At 36.9% G+C, this 18,133-nt stretch overlaps 1 protein-coding gene across 1 annotated transcript in view; it reads right to left on the minus strand.

Annotated features, from left to right (window-relative positions):
* LOC131166033 (probable protein phosphatase 2C 44) overlaps positions 1–15,394 on the minus strand; it is a 44,110-nt gene extending 28,716 nt beyond the window's left edge. The window contains exons 1-2 of the mRNA XM_058124254.1: positions 14,736–15,394; positions 13,741–13,992 (exon numbers count right to left, since the gene is read on the minus strand). Coding sequence (XP_057980237.1) covers positions 13,741–13,992; positions 14,736–14,804 — 321 coding nt within the window. The 5' untranslated portion in view covers positions 14,805–15,394. The remainder of the gene's footprint in view (positions 1–13,740; positions 13,993–14,735) is intronic.
* Between the last annotated feature and the right edge of the window lie 2,739 nt (positions 15,395–18,133).

Raw genomic sequence — 18,133 nt, forward strand, 5'->3', positions numbered from 1 at the left:
AAGAACATATCCTTAATAGGGAAATGGTTATGGAGGCTTCCCTTCGAATCTGATTACCCACGGCACACAGTAATAAAGAGTAAATATGGAAAACATAAGAATAGATGGGATTCCAAAAGGAGTGATAATGCCACTCAAGTGAGTCCTTGGAAGTTTGTCTCCTAGGTTGCTAGTCTTTTCTTCCTCTCAATTGTTAAGGAATCGTTTGGTAAAATTTAGTGTTAAGTGCTAAACTCCAAAACCAAATATGATTTTGTGAACCAGTTCTAAATTGAACTTGAACCGGTCATTAAATTTAAAATCAAAATTATTTTAACTGTTTGGTATCCAATATCTAAATATGTGTTGTTTTCCAATTTTAACATTCTCTAAGCTTAGGAGCATAAATATTTGATAAAATTAATAAAAAATTACATAAGCTAAATTTTATATTTTTCTTGTCATATATTTAATTAATAATTATAGATAAAAAATAATATAATTTATTGTTGTGCAAAAATAAAATTTATTATTTTAATTTCAATAACTTGGGTATTGAGCTTTTTGTCATTTTCATTTTTCTAAGTGATAAAATTGGAAAAGGGACATCTGAATCCAAAACAGACTTATTTCCATGCCTAATTCCATTAGAGCAATTTTAAGAAAATTCAGAACAGCCACCAAACACTTTGATGTCTAACCAGTGCACTTATTTAGTAAATCAGTTCAAACACAGCCTCTATTCAAAGACTATTCAAATGAAACAAATGCCCCCTAAAGCAGGTAATGGGGATAAAATTCAATTCTGGGAACACATATGGGTTGGTGAGTCTTCCTTGGAGTTGTTGGTGTCGCGTCTATTTAGACTTTCCACTGTTCACAATGCAACAATTTCAGATTTTTATTCTTTTGAGGGTGGCATTCTTTCTTGGGATTTTCATTTCTTTAGAAGTCACTGTTAGAGGTTATACATGTCTTTTAGTATTATTATTATTGAGTGTGTTAGTATGTTAATAGTGAGAGTTAGTAAGGGTATTATTGTCATTAGAATGTATTTAAACTTGCATTATAAATAGATGGAGAGACCTATATTCAAGTTAGGTCATTCATTTTTAATCAAATCTTAACATGGTATCAGAGCATGATCCTATCTAAACCCTATTTCCCTCAGCCGTCGCCCGAAAACACCAGTCCCGCAGCTGTTCTTCCCTAATCCACCTCCATCCCATACTAAATCACAAAACCAACCATATACCCATAATCAGAAACCCCCCCCCCCCCCCTCTGACGACCCACCCCACAAAACCCCATCACTGGGGGGCACCGCAGCACCAGCCAAAGGCCGACAGGGCCGACCCTATGCGCCAGCGCGTGAGAGCAGTTCTGGCCATTTTTGTCTTTTTGTTTCCTTCTGCCACGCTCCGATTCCTCCTTTAGACTATATTATCAAGCTGTTAGGCCCGTTTTTTGCCCAAAAATTCAACCTTTTTCAACCATGCACTTGCGGTATTCCGTTAATTTCTGTTCAGCATTTGTGCAGGCTTCCTTGTGAGTTTTTTTGGCGCTGCGGCAGCATTCATACGTTCAGTTGTGAGGCTGTGGCAGTGCTATATCAATCGATGAGTTGTTCACCTTGTCCGTGGTTGCGTCGGTGCTTCACATGGTTTGTGATTGTTCCAATTATTGATTGTTCTTCATGTTTTTGGTGTTTCTGATTTGTGGGTGCTGTGGCAGCACTATATCCATTGGTGAGTTGTTCACCTCATCCGTTGTTGTGTCGGTGCTTCACATAGTTTGTGATTTTCCCGATTAGTTTTCATTGTTCATGTTTTTGGTGTGATTGCTGATTTGTGAGTGTTAGGATGGATCTATGAATCCCAAAAGTTTGTTTCCTAAATCGCTGCCACAAATAACAACTCAAAAGTTAGATGGAAAGAACTATGTTCAATGGTCTAAAGTTGTTTGAATTTATTTAGTAGGATTAGGGAAATCTGACCACTTGCTCCAATACGATTCTTTTGATGAGAAGAGAAAAGATGTGTGGGTTCAGGAAGATGACTTGATTTTTTCCCTTTTATCGAATTCGATGGAGCCATAGATTGCACGGATGTGTATGCATCTAGATACGTGCAAGGAGATTTGGGATTATGTCAAACTTCTATACTCTAGTAACATTACACATATGTATGATTTATACCAGGAGTACTTTCAATTACAACAAGGAGATAGGAGCATTGCAAATTATTTTGCAGAGATGAAGCGTATTCATGAGGAGCTTAACGTCGTGCAACCTATAATTGCTGACGTTCGTAAGATGCAGAAGAATAGGGAGTAGATGACAGTTCTTCTTGTTCTAGTAGACTTGAAACCTCAGTTTGAGGCAGTTCGGTCCCAGAATAGAGCCGAGTTGCCATCATTTGCTGATGTTTATTCTCATGTCCTTCATGCTTCCTTTAGCACGCGTTCTCCTGCTCTTGCATCTGGCTCTGAGAGGGCAGTATATGCTACACAGAGTGATTCTAGTTCTCTACCAAATAGCCACAAAAGTTATCAGGGTGGTACAAGTAGTCATAGTGGTAGAGACGGACAAGGCAGAGGTACTCCTCGCAAGTGCACTCATTGTGGTTGGAATAATCATAATTATTGAGCAGTACTGGATCTTCACAGCAGACCTTCAAGTGTTGCCAATGCAGCCACCGGTAACTTCACACCTTTGGGGGCAGCCAATGCAACCACCACCGACTCCTCGCCTTTGGGGTCTAGTGGGGGGCAACGTACTGTCCCTATGTCAGAGGAAGAGCATTCCAAGTTCCAGCAATATCAATCGTCACAACAAACTTCTCTTCCATTGCATCTCTTGCCCAAACAGGTAATCACACAGCATGCCTATCATCCAGTACTTCTCATCCTAGTCCTTGGGTCATAGACTCCGCTGCCACTAATCATATCACAAGTATACTTAGCTTTTTCTCCACTCTTCAATATCCTGCAAATTTACCTTGTGTTATTCTTGCTATTAGATCCACTACTACAGTCAAGGGAATTGGGACTGTTAATCCCACTTCTTCTATTTCTCTTCATTCCACTTTATATATTCCCAATTTCCTTTCATTCTTATTTACATTAGCAAAATTACAAATCCATGATTTGTTCAATGACATTCTTCCCTGATTCTGTGATTATTCAGGATTTGAAGACCAAGAAGAGGATTGAAGGAGGACGTGAAGCTGATGGACTCTCTCACTTTGAGCCGCTATCTCCTTCTACCGCTTGCCACACCTTTCCACTTGTCTCTTGGGTCATCCTTCACTGGAAAAGTTAAAATGTCTTGTTCCTAGTTTGAGTTCTGTGTCTAGTCTCGATTATGAGTCTTGTCAGTTGGGAAAGGACTGTCGTGTTTCTTTCGCTACCTGGGTTAATAAATGGGCTGCAAGCCCTTCTATGTAAGTTCATTCAGATGTAGAAGGTCCTAATAAGATCATGTCCAAGTTGGGTTTCTAGCACTTCGTAACCTTTGTGGATGATTATTCAAGAATGACTTGGTTATATTTAATAAAAGATAGTTCTGAGTTATTTCATGTATTTTGCGCCTTTTGTTCTGAACTAAAGACTCAACTTGGTTTGCCAATTTGAATACTTCGAAGTGATAATGCTAAAGAGTTTTCCAACGCACAATTCACTACTTATATGACTCAATTTGGTATTGTGCATCAATCATCTTGTGCCCACACTCCTCTACAAAATGGGGTTGCAGAGTGGAAAAATAGACATCTTCTTGAAATCACTTGCACTTTACTTTATCAAATGCATGTACCTAAAGTGTTTTGGAGTGATGTTGTACTTATTGCTTGTTATCTGATCAACAGAATGCTGCCCTCTGTTCTTCGTGGTAAAATTTCTTATTCCATTCTCTTTCCTAATTCACCTTTATTTTCTCTTCATCCTCGTATATTTGGGCATGTGTCCTTTGTTCATCAACTAACTCCTGGGGTGGATAAGTTAGATCCTCATGCTATAAAATGTGTCTTTCTGGGCTACTCGTATACTCAAAATGGAAATCAATGTAATAGTCCTGTGCTGCATTGCTTCTTTGTTTCTGCTGATGTTACCTTCTTTGAGTCTACACCTTACTACACCCAGTGTAAAGACCCGGAAAATTATAATGATTAAATAATTAGGGAAAATAATAAATGGGATAGATAAATAGAGGATAAAGGGAAAAAGGGGAAATTTTGAAAAGAAAACAGCAGATCTCGTCGACGAATATCTTGTTCTCGTCAACAAGTATTCTACATGGGATCATCGACGAAGTTCAGTCCCTCGTTGACGAAGAGATCCCGAGTAAGAGAATTTCGGATTTTAAGTTCAGTCGACGAACGCATCCTCTCGTCGACGAAGTCCCTTCTGTGGTTCATCGACGAATCATGTCTTCTCATCAACGAATCCACATGGCAATATCGTCTATAAAAGGAACCAAGGTTGCTTCTCTGCAAAGAAAACATATTTTCCTTCATTTTCTCTCTCTAGAAACCATTTCCTCTGCCTTCGCTCTTCAAATCCGGCCTGGATTCAGCCTGAATTGACAAATAGAGACTGCTACAGTGTCCTAGGGATGTTTCTCTACACATCTAGCGGAGCAGATTTCTAAACTGGGCTTTTCGGGAAACGTTCCAAAATTGAGGTAAGAGTTAGGATTCCTAATTTTTGGAGTTTAAATGTTTATTTGAGGTTTCTAAGTTGAGAAAGTACTGAAATAGTAGGTTATTTTGGGTTTATCTGATTAAACTAAGGTTTTTGATCCAGGGTTCGAATGAGCGCCACAGGCATCATTTTTGGGATTCCTGTTGGCATAGTTCAAAAAAGCAGGTAAGGGGAATATATTAAATCAGGAATTTTTGTGAAATTATCCAGTAAAAATGGAAAATCTATGTGTATATGTATATGATTTTCATGTGAGTTCTGAAAAGCCAACTACTTAAATGGTAAATCTCTGAGCCTAGGGCTGTGATACTAGTTATATTTGCGAAAAAGGAAAGATAAAATGGCAGATTTTCTGGATAATTGTATAAGAAATTTAATGTATATTTTTAGTGAATTAACGATGATTATGGTTGGCTTATTTTTAGTAAACGTATGGTTATATGTTGTTAAATTGTGTGGCATGAGTAAAAGGAAATTTTTATGCTGAACTATGATATATGTGTAAGATGCAGGAAATACTGGAAATGTATGGAGAATCAAAATGGGTTATGGTTTATTATGCATGTGTTTGGAATTGTTAAATGGCAATGTATGGTTTGAGAACTCTGGTAAACTGGAAAATGGGCACAATACTGTTGCGGATATATTTGGCGGAACTAGTGCACCCACACGTCTTAGATAGAGTGTGGAGACGGGATGGTCGATTGTGCTGGGAAGGGTAGTGTCCCCTTGGGGTCTAGACGAGTGTGGGAGCAACTAATCGTACCTACAAACAGTAGAATGTGGTTGATTTAGCTCTAGTAGGCCAACCAAAGTTCAGTTCAGCCTTCAGGCCGCACAACCCGTCATGGGGCAAAAGCATGACTACGATCTTTGATCGGTATAGAGAGTTCTAAAAGCATAATTGTTATTTTAACCATGATTGATATGGAAACTGGCAAATGGAAATGAAATGGGTAGGAATCATATGGAAACTGGCAAATGGAAATGAAATGGACAAGAATGATATGGAAACAGATTATAAGAAATATGGAATATGAATATGAATGTAATGAATGATACGAAAATAACAGATATAGAGTAAAGAAGAAATGTATTATATATGGTATTATTACATGTATTTGGGGCGGGGTATACTCTTCGCCCGAGGGCTTACTGAGAAAGGGGAGTGCCTTGATAGGTATCAGATGTAGCTGTAAGCTGCATAACGCGTTAGGACAGAGGAAAGCTACTTATATGGGCAGGTAATCTTCTCTATTCTCAGGAACTTCTGCCGGTAAACTTTTGCATGAATGTGTGAGTACGAGATAAACTAATCAATCTAAGGGCTTATTGAGTAAGGTAAGTGCCCTGATATGCTTTAATTGTGACCGTAGGTTGCTTAAAGTATCATAACAGAGGGGTGCTACTTGTATGGGCAGGTAATCACCCCAATCCTTGGGAACTCTTGTTGGTAAAATACCCTACATATGTTTGAGTAGGAACAGAGAATGGTTTTATAATTATGTTTTCATTTGAAAACAATGAATGTATATTTATATTTTACACAAATCTCATGTTGGCCACACACTGTTTTAATGTATTCCTTCCTTACTGAGACGTGTCTCACCCGATAGTTGAACTTATTTTTTTTCAGGACCTTCACGGGATCTAGCTTAGAGAGCTCGGGGCTTTTGTAGCATTTTTGTAGAAAGAGAGGGTATAAACTTTGATTATGTTTTTGGGTTGTAATATATTTATGTTTTCAGAGATGTATATGGATGTTTGTGAATACTGGATGTTGAGTTATGTTTTGAGATGTATATAGGTATAGAAACTCTAGTATATTTTATTGAGGATATGTTATTATTTCCGCTACGTAATTGATATAGAATCAAGTATTATGATATCAGATATAGGTGAGATATATCGGAGATATATTTCGTATAACACTCTGGACCCTAGTTTCGGGTTCGGGGCGTTACACCTAGCCACTGAGCGCTTCTGAACTCAATGAGTCTCTTCCTTTGTCTAATCTTCCAGATTCTATGTTGTTGTCCTTGCCCAACCAACCATCTGAGTCTCCATGTAGTTCAAGACCTTCTCATCGCCATGATCATCCTAATTTGAAAGTGCATTCAGGACGGCGGCCCCAAGGAAGAGTCTCCTCTAGCTTCTACTACCATGCCTTTGGTTTCCTCGTCTGATGATCATACGTCCCATGATGTTGATCCTCCTATTGGTGTTCGGAAAGGTAAACACCCATGTACTCAACAGCAACCTCCAACTATGTTTCTTATGACTCCTTATCACCCTCTTATTATTGTTTTGTCACTGCTCTATCATCTACTATACTTCCTAAATCTATTTCGGAAGCCTTAGCCCATTCAGGGTGGAGGGATGTTATGGTTGAAGAGATGAATGGTTTACCTAACCATGGTACTTGGGACTTGGTACCTCTTCCTCCTGACAAGTCTACGGTTGGTTGTCGTTGGGTTTAAACTGTAAAATCAACCCTGATGGTTTTGTGGCTCATCAAGGCCCGTCTTGTTGCTAAAGGATACACTCGGGTGTATGGTATGGATTATTCTGATATTTTTTCTCCAATTGCCAAACTTACATCAGTACGTCTGTTTATCTCCTTGGCGGCTACTTGTCACTGGCCTTTGCATCAGTTAGATGTGAAAAATGCATTCTTGCATGTGGACCTTGAGGAGGCAATTTATATGGACACCAGGGTTTGTTGCTCAAAGGGAATGAGGCTTAGTGTGTCGCTCAATAAGGCTTTATATGGTTTTAAAAAAATAGTGTCCCTAAGCATGATTTCGTCATTTTAGTATTGTAGTACTTGAGTTTGGTCTTCGACAGTATGTTGTGGATCATTCCATGTTTTATCATCATCTTCATCGGGTAGGATCCTTCTTGTTGTTTATGTGGATGATATTGTTATTACAAGTGATGATGATAAAGGTATTCAGAGCCTCAAACTTTTTCTACAGACTAAGTTTCAGACCAAAGATTTGGGACAATTAAAATACTTCTTGGGTATAGAAGTATTGAGATCTCATACTGGAACTGTTGCCCCTTAAAGGAAGTATGTTCCTAATATGTTAGATGAAAACTAGCTTGTTGGGATCTAAACCGGTTGATACACCCATGGATCCTAACAGCAAGTTAATGTTGAATATAGGTGATTTGCTACCTAATCCAGGACAATACCACAAACTTGTTGGAAAGTTGAATTATCTCACAATTACTCGGCCGGATATATCTTTTGCAACAAGTGTTGTGAGTCAATTTCTAGATTCTTTGAGGACAAGTCATTGGGATGCAGTAATTCGTATCTTGAAATATCTCAAAGGTGCACCTAGGAGAGGTCTTTTATATCGTGATCAGGGTCACACTTATATCCATGGATATACAGATGCAGATTAGGTTGGATCGCCTTCCGATCGGAGATCCACCACTGGGTACTATATCTTGGTTGATGGTAATTTGGTTTCTTGGAAAAGTAAGAAACAAGCTGTGGTGGCAAGGTCAAGTGTTGAATCAGAATAGAGCTATGGTCCACACTACCTATGAACTTGTCTGGTTGAAGAACATGTTGGAAGAATTGGGTTTTCTGCATTCTCTCTTCAAAGTTTTTTTTTTTTTTTCCAATCTCATAAAATCCACAAATCCTAGCCCCTTCTCTTGTATAAAGCTGTTTGGATAGCAAAGATTCCTTTTAAAGTCCAAGCCTTCATTTGGACCTTAATTTTTAACAAGATCAACATAAATGACATGCTACAAAAAAAGAGGCCTTACATAGCCCTGAATCCAAATATTTTGCATGCTATGCAATGAGACTATTAGTCATTTGTTCATTCAGTGTATGGTAGCAAGATGCATGTGGAACAATTTGTTTTGATACTATGGTGAGTACTGGGTGGCTCCATCTACAATTTAGGATTTTGAAAGTTAAGTGTTGGGATTTCAGGAAGAAGAGAGAGGATATTTGGGACTACAATGTTTTTGGCTGGAAAGGAATGCCAGAGTTTTTAAAGACCCAAATACTTCTCCAAGATTGCTTTGGGAATAAGTTACTTTTCTTGCTTCTTTTTGGGCTCATTATTTTGGGGTTTTGGGGGGTCTTTTGCTACCAGCACCTGACATTCAAAGGGATTAGGAAGTAGCTATGATGTAATTTATTAGTTTTTTCCCCTTTTCTTTTGTGCTTTTTATTGGGGGATTTCTTATGCTCATTTTATTGTAATTATGTCTTATTTTTAATAGATTTGTTTCATTATCTAAAACAAATTATCATTTTCATGAGATTTTGTAGTTATTTAATTTTTATAAAATGCATATGTTGCATATGAAATTTTCAATATATGACAATTTTATTTTAATTTCTTTCAATCGGTAACATAAAATTTAATCTTTTATAAATAAAAAAATTAGTTTCCTTATAGGAATAATATTAATCCTTTGTATCTCATGCTTGTGAATCATGTTTTTTTATTTATTGAATTTTGAAATATTATTTAATTTCTATGCTAAGTGCGGGCCTTGGATCAATGCTAAGGTGCTCCTTTGTGACAGGTTGGCTATGGGTTTGAGTCCAAGGAAACAGCTTCTCTATATAAAAGTAGGGGTAAGGCTGCACACACTATGATGACCCTTCCCCTATCCTCTCAAAATAAGGAGCCTTGTGGTCCAGGGACGCCCTTATTTTATTTAATTTATAAGCTAATTAACATGGTATAACATATGAATAACAATTACTTAGAAGTAGTTAAACATATATGTGAGTTGTAATTTAGGGGTGAGCATAATTCGGTGAAAACCGAATTAACCGGATTAACCGGCCGAAATTGGCCGGTTCGGTTCGGGTAAAAAATCCGGTTCGGTCGGTTCGGTTAAAAATCTATAAATTTTCGGTTAATCGGTTTCGGTTCGGTTAACGGTTAAAAAAATATCGGTTAACCAATTAACCGAATTACTAATACTTTATATTTTTAATATAATTTATAATAGGGCAGTTGGGGCCGTCGGCGTCGGGCTCGGGCGACTCGGTTTCTCAATTTCTCTGCACTCTGCCAAGTGCCGATCTGCCCCGCGCGGCGCACAGCCACAGGCCGGAACTCTCAGGCCTCTCCATCGGAGTCATCGACTCATCGGATCACCTCTCGGAGAGTCGGAGTCAACAAATCCCCTCTGGCCTCTTCGTCGTCTTCGGCAGCTCGGCGCCTCGGTTCTCCAGAGTCCTCAGCGTCTCAGACTCTTAGCCACCGGCCCACCAGCTCGCCATGCAAACCCGGACGGCCGGACCCCAGTAACCCAGTAACCCAATTTTGTATAATAATCAATTTTAAATAAAATCGGTTTAAATGGTTAACCGAATTACCCGTTCGGGTAATTCGGTCGGGTCCGGTTCGGTTTCTGTGACCAATTCGGTCGGTTCGGTTAATGCTTTTATTTAACCGAATTTTTCGGTTAATTCGGTTAATTACCCGAATTTGACCGAACCGACCGTTTGCTCACCCCTATTGTAATTCACTAATTAACATCTTTATAAATACAATTTTTTTTGTTAATGGTCAATTAGTGAATTGTTGATAATGAGAAACAAATTTGACTTTTGTCATCAGAAAAATACTTCTAAATTTATGGTTTTATTTTTAATATTTATATTTTAGAAGCTTATTTTATTGTTAATCTTAATGATATTAAATTTTATCTTAAAACATGATTTGTTTTACTTCCAAAGGGAAAGGACAATTTTGTCCACAAATTGAGTCACACTATTCGTGCTTTTGTATGCAGTATTGATTAATTAAACAAAATCATTTTTTAGGTTGCCTATTTATTGTACAAGTTTTATAGGAGAAACATCAAAGTTGTGGTCCAAGCAATTTAGAAAAAAGCGGAAAACATATAAATTTTTGTAGGATCTTATGATGTTACGATTAAAACTTGATTTATTATTGGTCAACAAACTAACAGCTTAAGATTTTAGGTAAAGTGGTAATCTAACATGGAACAGAGCTGGTTACCTGGTCCTGAGTTCTAGTCTTGTTGCCCATGTTTATTATATGGTGTTTAAAGAAAAAAAATCATTATATTCCCTGTAATGGGTGTTATATATCGTGTGTTTATCTCTCCACATGCTGTCAGTCTACATGTGTAGGGGAGTGTCAAAGCTTGATATACGTTGTTGGTCCACAACATAATAACTTAACTTTTTAGGTAAAGTGGTAATCTAACAGTTACAAAAACTGATCATACCATGATTCTGCAAATTTACAATTCCACATATGATCTAATAGTTTCAGCACAATCTGGGTCACAATTTAGCCACCATGCTCCTAATATCAAAACCCTACCAACCCTAAACTTGACAAACTTCACACAACATAACAAGGGAATGATGTGTTAGCCACATGTTCCCAAACCCAAAGAGTAGGACCACACTTCATAGGATTGGAATCTAACATTATGGTTGGATCGCAAAATGGGATAGCGTGGTAATGGAAAAGTTACTACTTTCACATCTAAATCTTTTCTAATGTATTTATTGAAATCAGTGACCTCTTCTACTTTCCCTCTGGAGAATGTAATTTGGAACGCTTACACTTCCCTCAAGGGTCAAAGCATTTACCTGGACTTTGGTTCTTAATGGAATTCATACTAATGACTTAATAAGGGGACCTAACAAAGCAATCAATCCCGCTATTTGTGTGATGTGCTTGACTTCTAAGCTCATCTCTTCAATATCCAGTGGCTTGGAAGCTTTCAAATAAGCTCATCTCTTTTGCTGATGAGGTGTAGGCGACTCCTCATGTATGGATGATTCAATGGTGACGATGTTTTGGGTTTTTGGGAGATGTAAAAATAGGAATGAGTTATGGAATTGTACTTGAGATGATGTCATTCTTTGGACTTTATGGATAGAGAGGACTGCTAAAATTTTAAAGATCAATTAATGTCATTTTTTAAAAAAAATAATAATAATAATAATAACAACAACAACAACAAAGTAAATTCCATTAAATAAAACAAACGAAAAGTACATCATCTGGATGACAAGCATTTTTCTAGAAATCAACTAAAACAACTACAAGAATGCCGCCCTGCAATCCCTCCAAAAATTCCCAAAAGAATGTGCCCAAAAAAAAGTGAGAAAGACAACTCTGTCCCATACCAAATATAAACTTGTTTTGAGACTCCAAATTCTCGCATTCTTCTTGATCCATACAGTCCAAAGGATAGCATACACCACACGTACCATCATATTTATTATGGGAGAGAGTGATTTTTCTAGTTTCTTCCTGGGCCCTGTTTCAGGCATTTTATGGATGTATTCTTAAATGACTTGAAAAACGATTGGGGGCAGCAGCTCTTTCATAATTGTTTTTGTTCATTATACTAGCTAGAGGACTTCAAGCTCTCATACCATTCTTTCTTAATAAATTTCTCTTTCTATTAAATAAATATAGCTATTATATAGGGATGGAATACTTTACCGAAAAATAAAAAGCAGTATCACTCTAAGGAAAATGAACACACAAAGTAGGTGCCATTCCATCTAACATAGAACAAACAATTCATATCATAAGAATTCTCAGATCTCACCATAAGAATGTCTACTCTTATGCTATTCCATGTTCGTCGGAGATATTTCATTTAGAACAGCACCATTTTTTATTAAACTATCATATCCCTATACAATAGTGATTACATTCCTACCCTTTTTGAAATATATTGTAAAAGCACAACCAACAATTAAAAACAGATGTAGGCACGACTTAAAATAAATGTTAAGGGAAACATCCTCCCACTCATTAGTGAAAAATACTTTAAGATACAATATAATCCCTATCAAAGTCCAGGTAGAGTAACATTAGAAAGATGAATAACCCTAAAATATTAGCAATTACATTCACACCCTATTCAAAATATATTGTAAAAGCACAGCCAACAATTAAAAACAGACGTAGCCAAGACTTCAAATAAATGTTAAGGGAAACCTCCTCCCACTCATTAGTGAAAAATACTAGAAGAGACAAACATATTCCCTATCAGAGTCTAGGTAGAATAACATTAGAAAGATGAATATCCCTAAGATCACATTCTTGAATAAAAATAAAAAAATCAAGAAATAAAAATCTCTCATGCTATTAAAACAGAGGAATATCCCTACAAGTTACCAAGTAATGACAATCCCATATGTAGCAAGATTTTGATATAAAAAAACGAACAACATATTTTCCTTTTTCTCAAACATACAATTGCTTGGGGCAATTTTTCAAACTTAGGTAGGTAATCTTTCAACATTTTCTTAACATGGCTACCCAAACCATTGCCTTATCTATCCCCAAGTGATGGTATCATAAACCTCTAAAAATTATTTCCTAAAAATAAAAGGCGTCCCTAGGCCACAAGGCTCCCCGCTTTGCGATGGTAGGAGAAGGGTTGTCACAGTGTACACAGCCTTACTCCTGGTTTTATCCAGAGAGGCTATTTGCTTGGACTCAAACCCATGACCAACCGTCATAAAGGAACCACCTTAACCTAGATCCAAGGCCCACCTTCAACAATTTCCAATTATATTTCCAAAATGAATATTATTTCCAACAATTGTCAATTATATTTCAACAAAATGCCCAAGGCTTACTCCTCATTGCACAAGCGAGTTTAATTAGTCTAAAATGAAAAAGAAAAATAAAATACTAAATCCAAATGATGTGAATAAATAAATAACTAAATACTTCTGAGCTTAGTCAGCTGCACTACCACGCGGCAAGTTGGGCCCATAGCTAAAATTAATTTGATTAAACAAAACAAATGATAACTTTATAGAGAGGAAGCTCAAAACCTACAAAAGTGTTAACTAATAATACAGCAGACCAAATGGCATTTTAGTTAATTTCAACTATGAAAGCAATGGTTGTGTAAGGAAGATGACCAAACAATATAGAACATCAGGAGGAAACTGCTTTCTTTCCCTTCCCCAACAATGTCATTAATGGCGGCACTTGACAAGGAAGCATGCAAAGATGAAGAATACACTAAAGAAAAAGAATGAAGATATAGTACCTCTTTAAGTATGTTATTGAATAGATTATCTTTCAAATAAGTTGCCACACGATCCCCTTGATGACCATCAAAGATTGCAAATAATCCAAGCTCGTGGCCCTTCCTTTTTTTATACTCAGCAACATGATAGTCCTCCATGTCATGACGAGATTTCCCTTCCACTAGGTGGAATCCATGTGACACTGTCATAGTTGATGACTTACTCCGACCTTTTCCAGAGTCTGATGATGATGTTCTAAAGCAAGGAGCATTCTGAAATGTCAATTCAATTCAAGCATAAGCACTGGAACTAGATGTGGAAAATTTATACATACTAGCTGTGTGCACCCACATAGAGAATATTTATACACTAGCTGCAGGCACATGAATAGGGAACAAGATGTGGGAAATTTATACATACTAGCCTTCCAGCCAAACTTAAAATATTTTAGGAGATAGAGGAGTTATGCAGAGATCTTAGAAGCTCAGAATTAAAATTATTTTTTAAAGCAACTTATTCGTCCATGATCTGTAAATGTTGGAAGTAATTGATAACTTGTAGGATTGAGTGTTTTTTAGGAATAATGAGGAGGAAATGGAATTGAGATGGTGCATGAAGAATTGGTGATTTTGCCAGACCTCCTAGGTTGATTCACAAACCCAACAAACAGAAATACTCAGAATTGAACTGATATTGAAGCTGAAAAATCCTTAAATTACCTGTATGTTTCCTACTGATCAACTGACTAACCAAAAGAATCCGATTACCAGCCTAAAAAATATATATTTCCTTTGAGAAATTTCCAGGTGAATTAAAAACAGCTTCTGTAGTGAAACGCAACGCAAGAATAATAATAATAACAATAAATAAAGCCAAAAATTCGAACGCGACGCAACAGGAAGATAGCACAAAAGCATATACATATACTAATATTTATAATTAAAAAAGGATTAAAAAAACAAAGAAACGAAATTTGAATGAATAATAAAATTATAAAAGGGAAATAAACAGAAACCTTGAAGTTGTGGAGAAAGCCGGCTCTTTTTGGCGTAGATGAAGCAGTTTGAACAGAGCTTTTCTCCATATCTCCAACATAAATAAAAAACTTTTATTTGCTCAATTTTTTGATAGGGTTTCCTCCTCTTCCCCGCCTTGTTTCTTCTTCTTTTTTATTTGTTCTTTTTTTTATGCCCGGGCTTCCAACATGCAAGTAATCAAGTATAACATAACTGATGTCTGCCGCTACCTGGGTTACCTTCCCCTTCCCCTTCCCCTTCCCCCTCCTGAAGCTGATGGAGCGTTTACTACCAATAAATTCCTCAGCGCAGCTGGTTAGGTTGTGGCGCTGTTCAAGATTTAGACTCTAGTAAAGCAAAGCGGTGAGGAGGCAACGCGGGGTGGAATTTTCCTGGCGCCATCAGATTTCTTCTTTCTTCGACGATGAGGAGGAGGAGGGGGTGGAGCCGAGGAGTTGCAGTTGAACTGTTGAATGAATTGACGAGAGAGAGAGAGAGGAGGGGGGGGACCTTCCTTCGCCACAAAACTTACGCCTCAGTATGACAGTATGCAGCTTTTTTTCGTTTCTTTTCTTTTCTTTAGCTTATGCCCCTTCCTGTCTTCCTTTCACACTTCGGGCGTTTCCAACCTTTGTCATTGTCAGTTTCTGCAGTCAACGTGTGTGTGCACAACGGCTCGCCTCTAAGGCCCCACCTCATCGAGTACGCTACTCCTGAGTTGAGGTTGGATCAAATTTTAAAAAATCTCCCAATGAGATTTCAAAAGTTTAATAAATTTTTCCTACGATTTTCAGAATTTTTAAAAAATTTTGAGATTTATTAAAAAAAAAAGATAAATTTTTTGTACGTACAAAAATATTTACAAAGAAAGAATACGTCTTTTTAACAAATCTTAGAGGATGTATGTGACATTTAAAAAAAAATTACGAAAGGTTAATTTTTATGTTTTTGTCAAACGTTAGAAAAAATGAATGTCTTTTACTCTTAAAATTAAGGGTAAGTTTGTGAAAAACAAAATGTCACGCCTTAAAACTTGTTAGAGTCTAAGGCGCGATTTCCTAAAAAAATTGCACAGGTGACATAAGAAATAGAAAAAGCATAAATAAATAAAATCACATAAACTTTTATATCAAAATGCTAAATAACTGCATCACATGAGAATCTTCAATATCAAAATTAATATTCTTGAAAATTCCAAAACATAAAATAATTTTTAGTTGATACTATATAAATATTTATTCTTTACTGCTCTCTCTAATCTCACCCATGTGCTTGCTATGTCTAATTCTCAATACGCTCCTCAAAGCTTTTTGTAAGGTAGGAAAATAAATCAGTGAGACGACCAGTAAATTAGAAAGATTATGTCAATATGTAGTTATGATAAGCTTTAATGTACCATAATTATGTAACAGTTAACTTTTAATACTATAGTTTCAAAATTGTATTTGTAAAATTGTAACTGCTTTTTAAAACAATGAACTATATGTCGTAAATTATGCGAGAGAATTAAAAATATTTTCTTTAATGTGAATTATATAGAGATTGTGAAAATCACTATGATATACTGGTTTTCTAGAAGTGTTGAAAAGGGCTGCAATATAACGTTGGTATAAAATGAGGAGGTCGTTATACCATTTGGCATGTAACGGCAATATAACGTTGGCAGAAAATGAGGAGGTCGTTATATTGTTTATTACGAGAAGTATAATGTTGGCAAGAAATGAGGAGGTCGTTATACTATTTGGCATGTAACGGCATTATAACGTTGGCAGAAAATGAGGAGGTTGTTATATTGTTTATTATGTGAAGTATAACGTTGGCAGGAAATGAGGAGGTCGTTATACTGTTTGGTAGGTAATTTGCAGTATAATATTGGCAGGAAATAAGAAGATCGTTTTACTGTTTGTTATGTAAATTTATGTAAATGAGATTGTTTGTTGAGCTAGAGTTATGTTTTGCAGGTAAATGTATAATTTACAATTATGGGTGTGAGTTACAGCTATAAATGTCGTAATTTTTTAAAGTCAAATTAATGATTTTATTTTGTCTACACTAAAACTCATGTTAGCCACACACTGATGATAATTTATTCTGTCTTACTGAGAAGTGTCTCACCTCAATAAATACTTTCATTTTTCAGGACCTACAAGGAATCAAACCTAGCAAGCTTCGGGGTTAGGTTTACATTTTGTAGTTATTGTAAGTGTAAGCAAGACATTAGTTTATCATGTTTTTTGTATATTTTGGGATGTAGTATATATAACATGGAAATACATATATGGCTATGGTAGTTTTAATACTCTAGTAATGTATTGGAGTTTTAAATGGTTTCTGCTACTTGTATGATAATTGTGGTATTAGAGATTTATTTAAAATAACACTCTAGACCCCAGTTGCGAGTTCGGGGCGTTACAAGTGGAATCAGAGCCTAAGCTGCTAGGTTTTGCAAACTTTAGGGATGATTATTATCAAAGTATAAGTATGAATGATGATGATGGTAGGAATGGGTAGGCTAGGTATTGGAGGGTTGTGGATTTTTGTCTTGTAACCTGGAAGCAGAAATCCATCGATGGCTTTTTGTGTTTTTTCTGAAGCAGTCGACGATTTCAAAAAAGCCATGACAAACCATCGACGGTTTTGTTTTTGAGTAGTGAGACTAGACCTTAAATTGAGAACTTGGAGGTTAAATTGGTTTATTTGTGCAGGAGAAGTCTATAAGGGAAAGTCTAAGTATTTTAGTATGAGGATATAGTGCATTCTACAGTTTTTAGTTAATTGGTTGTACTAGTTGTGTGCCAACATTAGGATTCTAAAAATTATTTTCTGTCCTATCTTCAGGATGGATCCCAGAGGTAAGAACATGAATGCCAGAGGGAGTAACAACTTGGAGGCTTCTAGCGAGGACGACATTGATACCTCCATAGTGCTGCGAAGTTTAGCCTGGCAAGTTATGGTAGAAATTAGGTGAGACTTTAGGGGACATAACAGCCCACCTACAGACTAGGGTTGTGCTATCGAGCAATTTACCCCCATGAATCACCCAATGTTTACAAGAGAAGCTGACCCGGTCGTGGCAGAGGACTGGGTTCAGGAGATAGAGGAGTTGTTGGTAGTCCTGCACTGCACAGATGAACAAAGGTGTTGTATGCCACCTTTAAAATGACTAGAAGGTTAAGCACTGGTGGAGATCAGTGAAGCTACTAGAAGATCAGAGGCCAGGACCCGCAGTTCTAACCTGGAACCGTTTCAAGGAGCCTTTATTTGATTAGTATTTCCCCGCTTTCACCAGGGATGCAAAGGTGGAGGAGTTCACTCACTTGATTCAAGGGAACTTAACCGTGCAGCAATATGTAGCCAAGTTCATGGAGATTCTTTCCCCCCCCCCCCCTCCCCCCCC

Source organism: Malania oleifera, chromosome 10, assembly GCF_029873635.1.
Source record: "Malania oleifera isolate guangnan ecotype guangnan chromosome 10, ASM2987363v1, whole genome shotgun sequence".
In the NCBI taxonomy this organism is placed as follows: Eukaryota; Viridiplantae; Streptophyta; class Magnoliopsida; order Santalales; family Ximeniaceae; genus Malania; species Malania oleifera.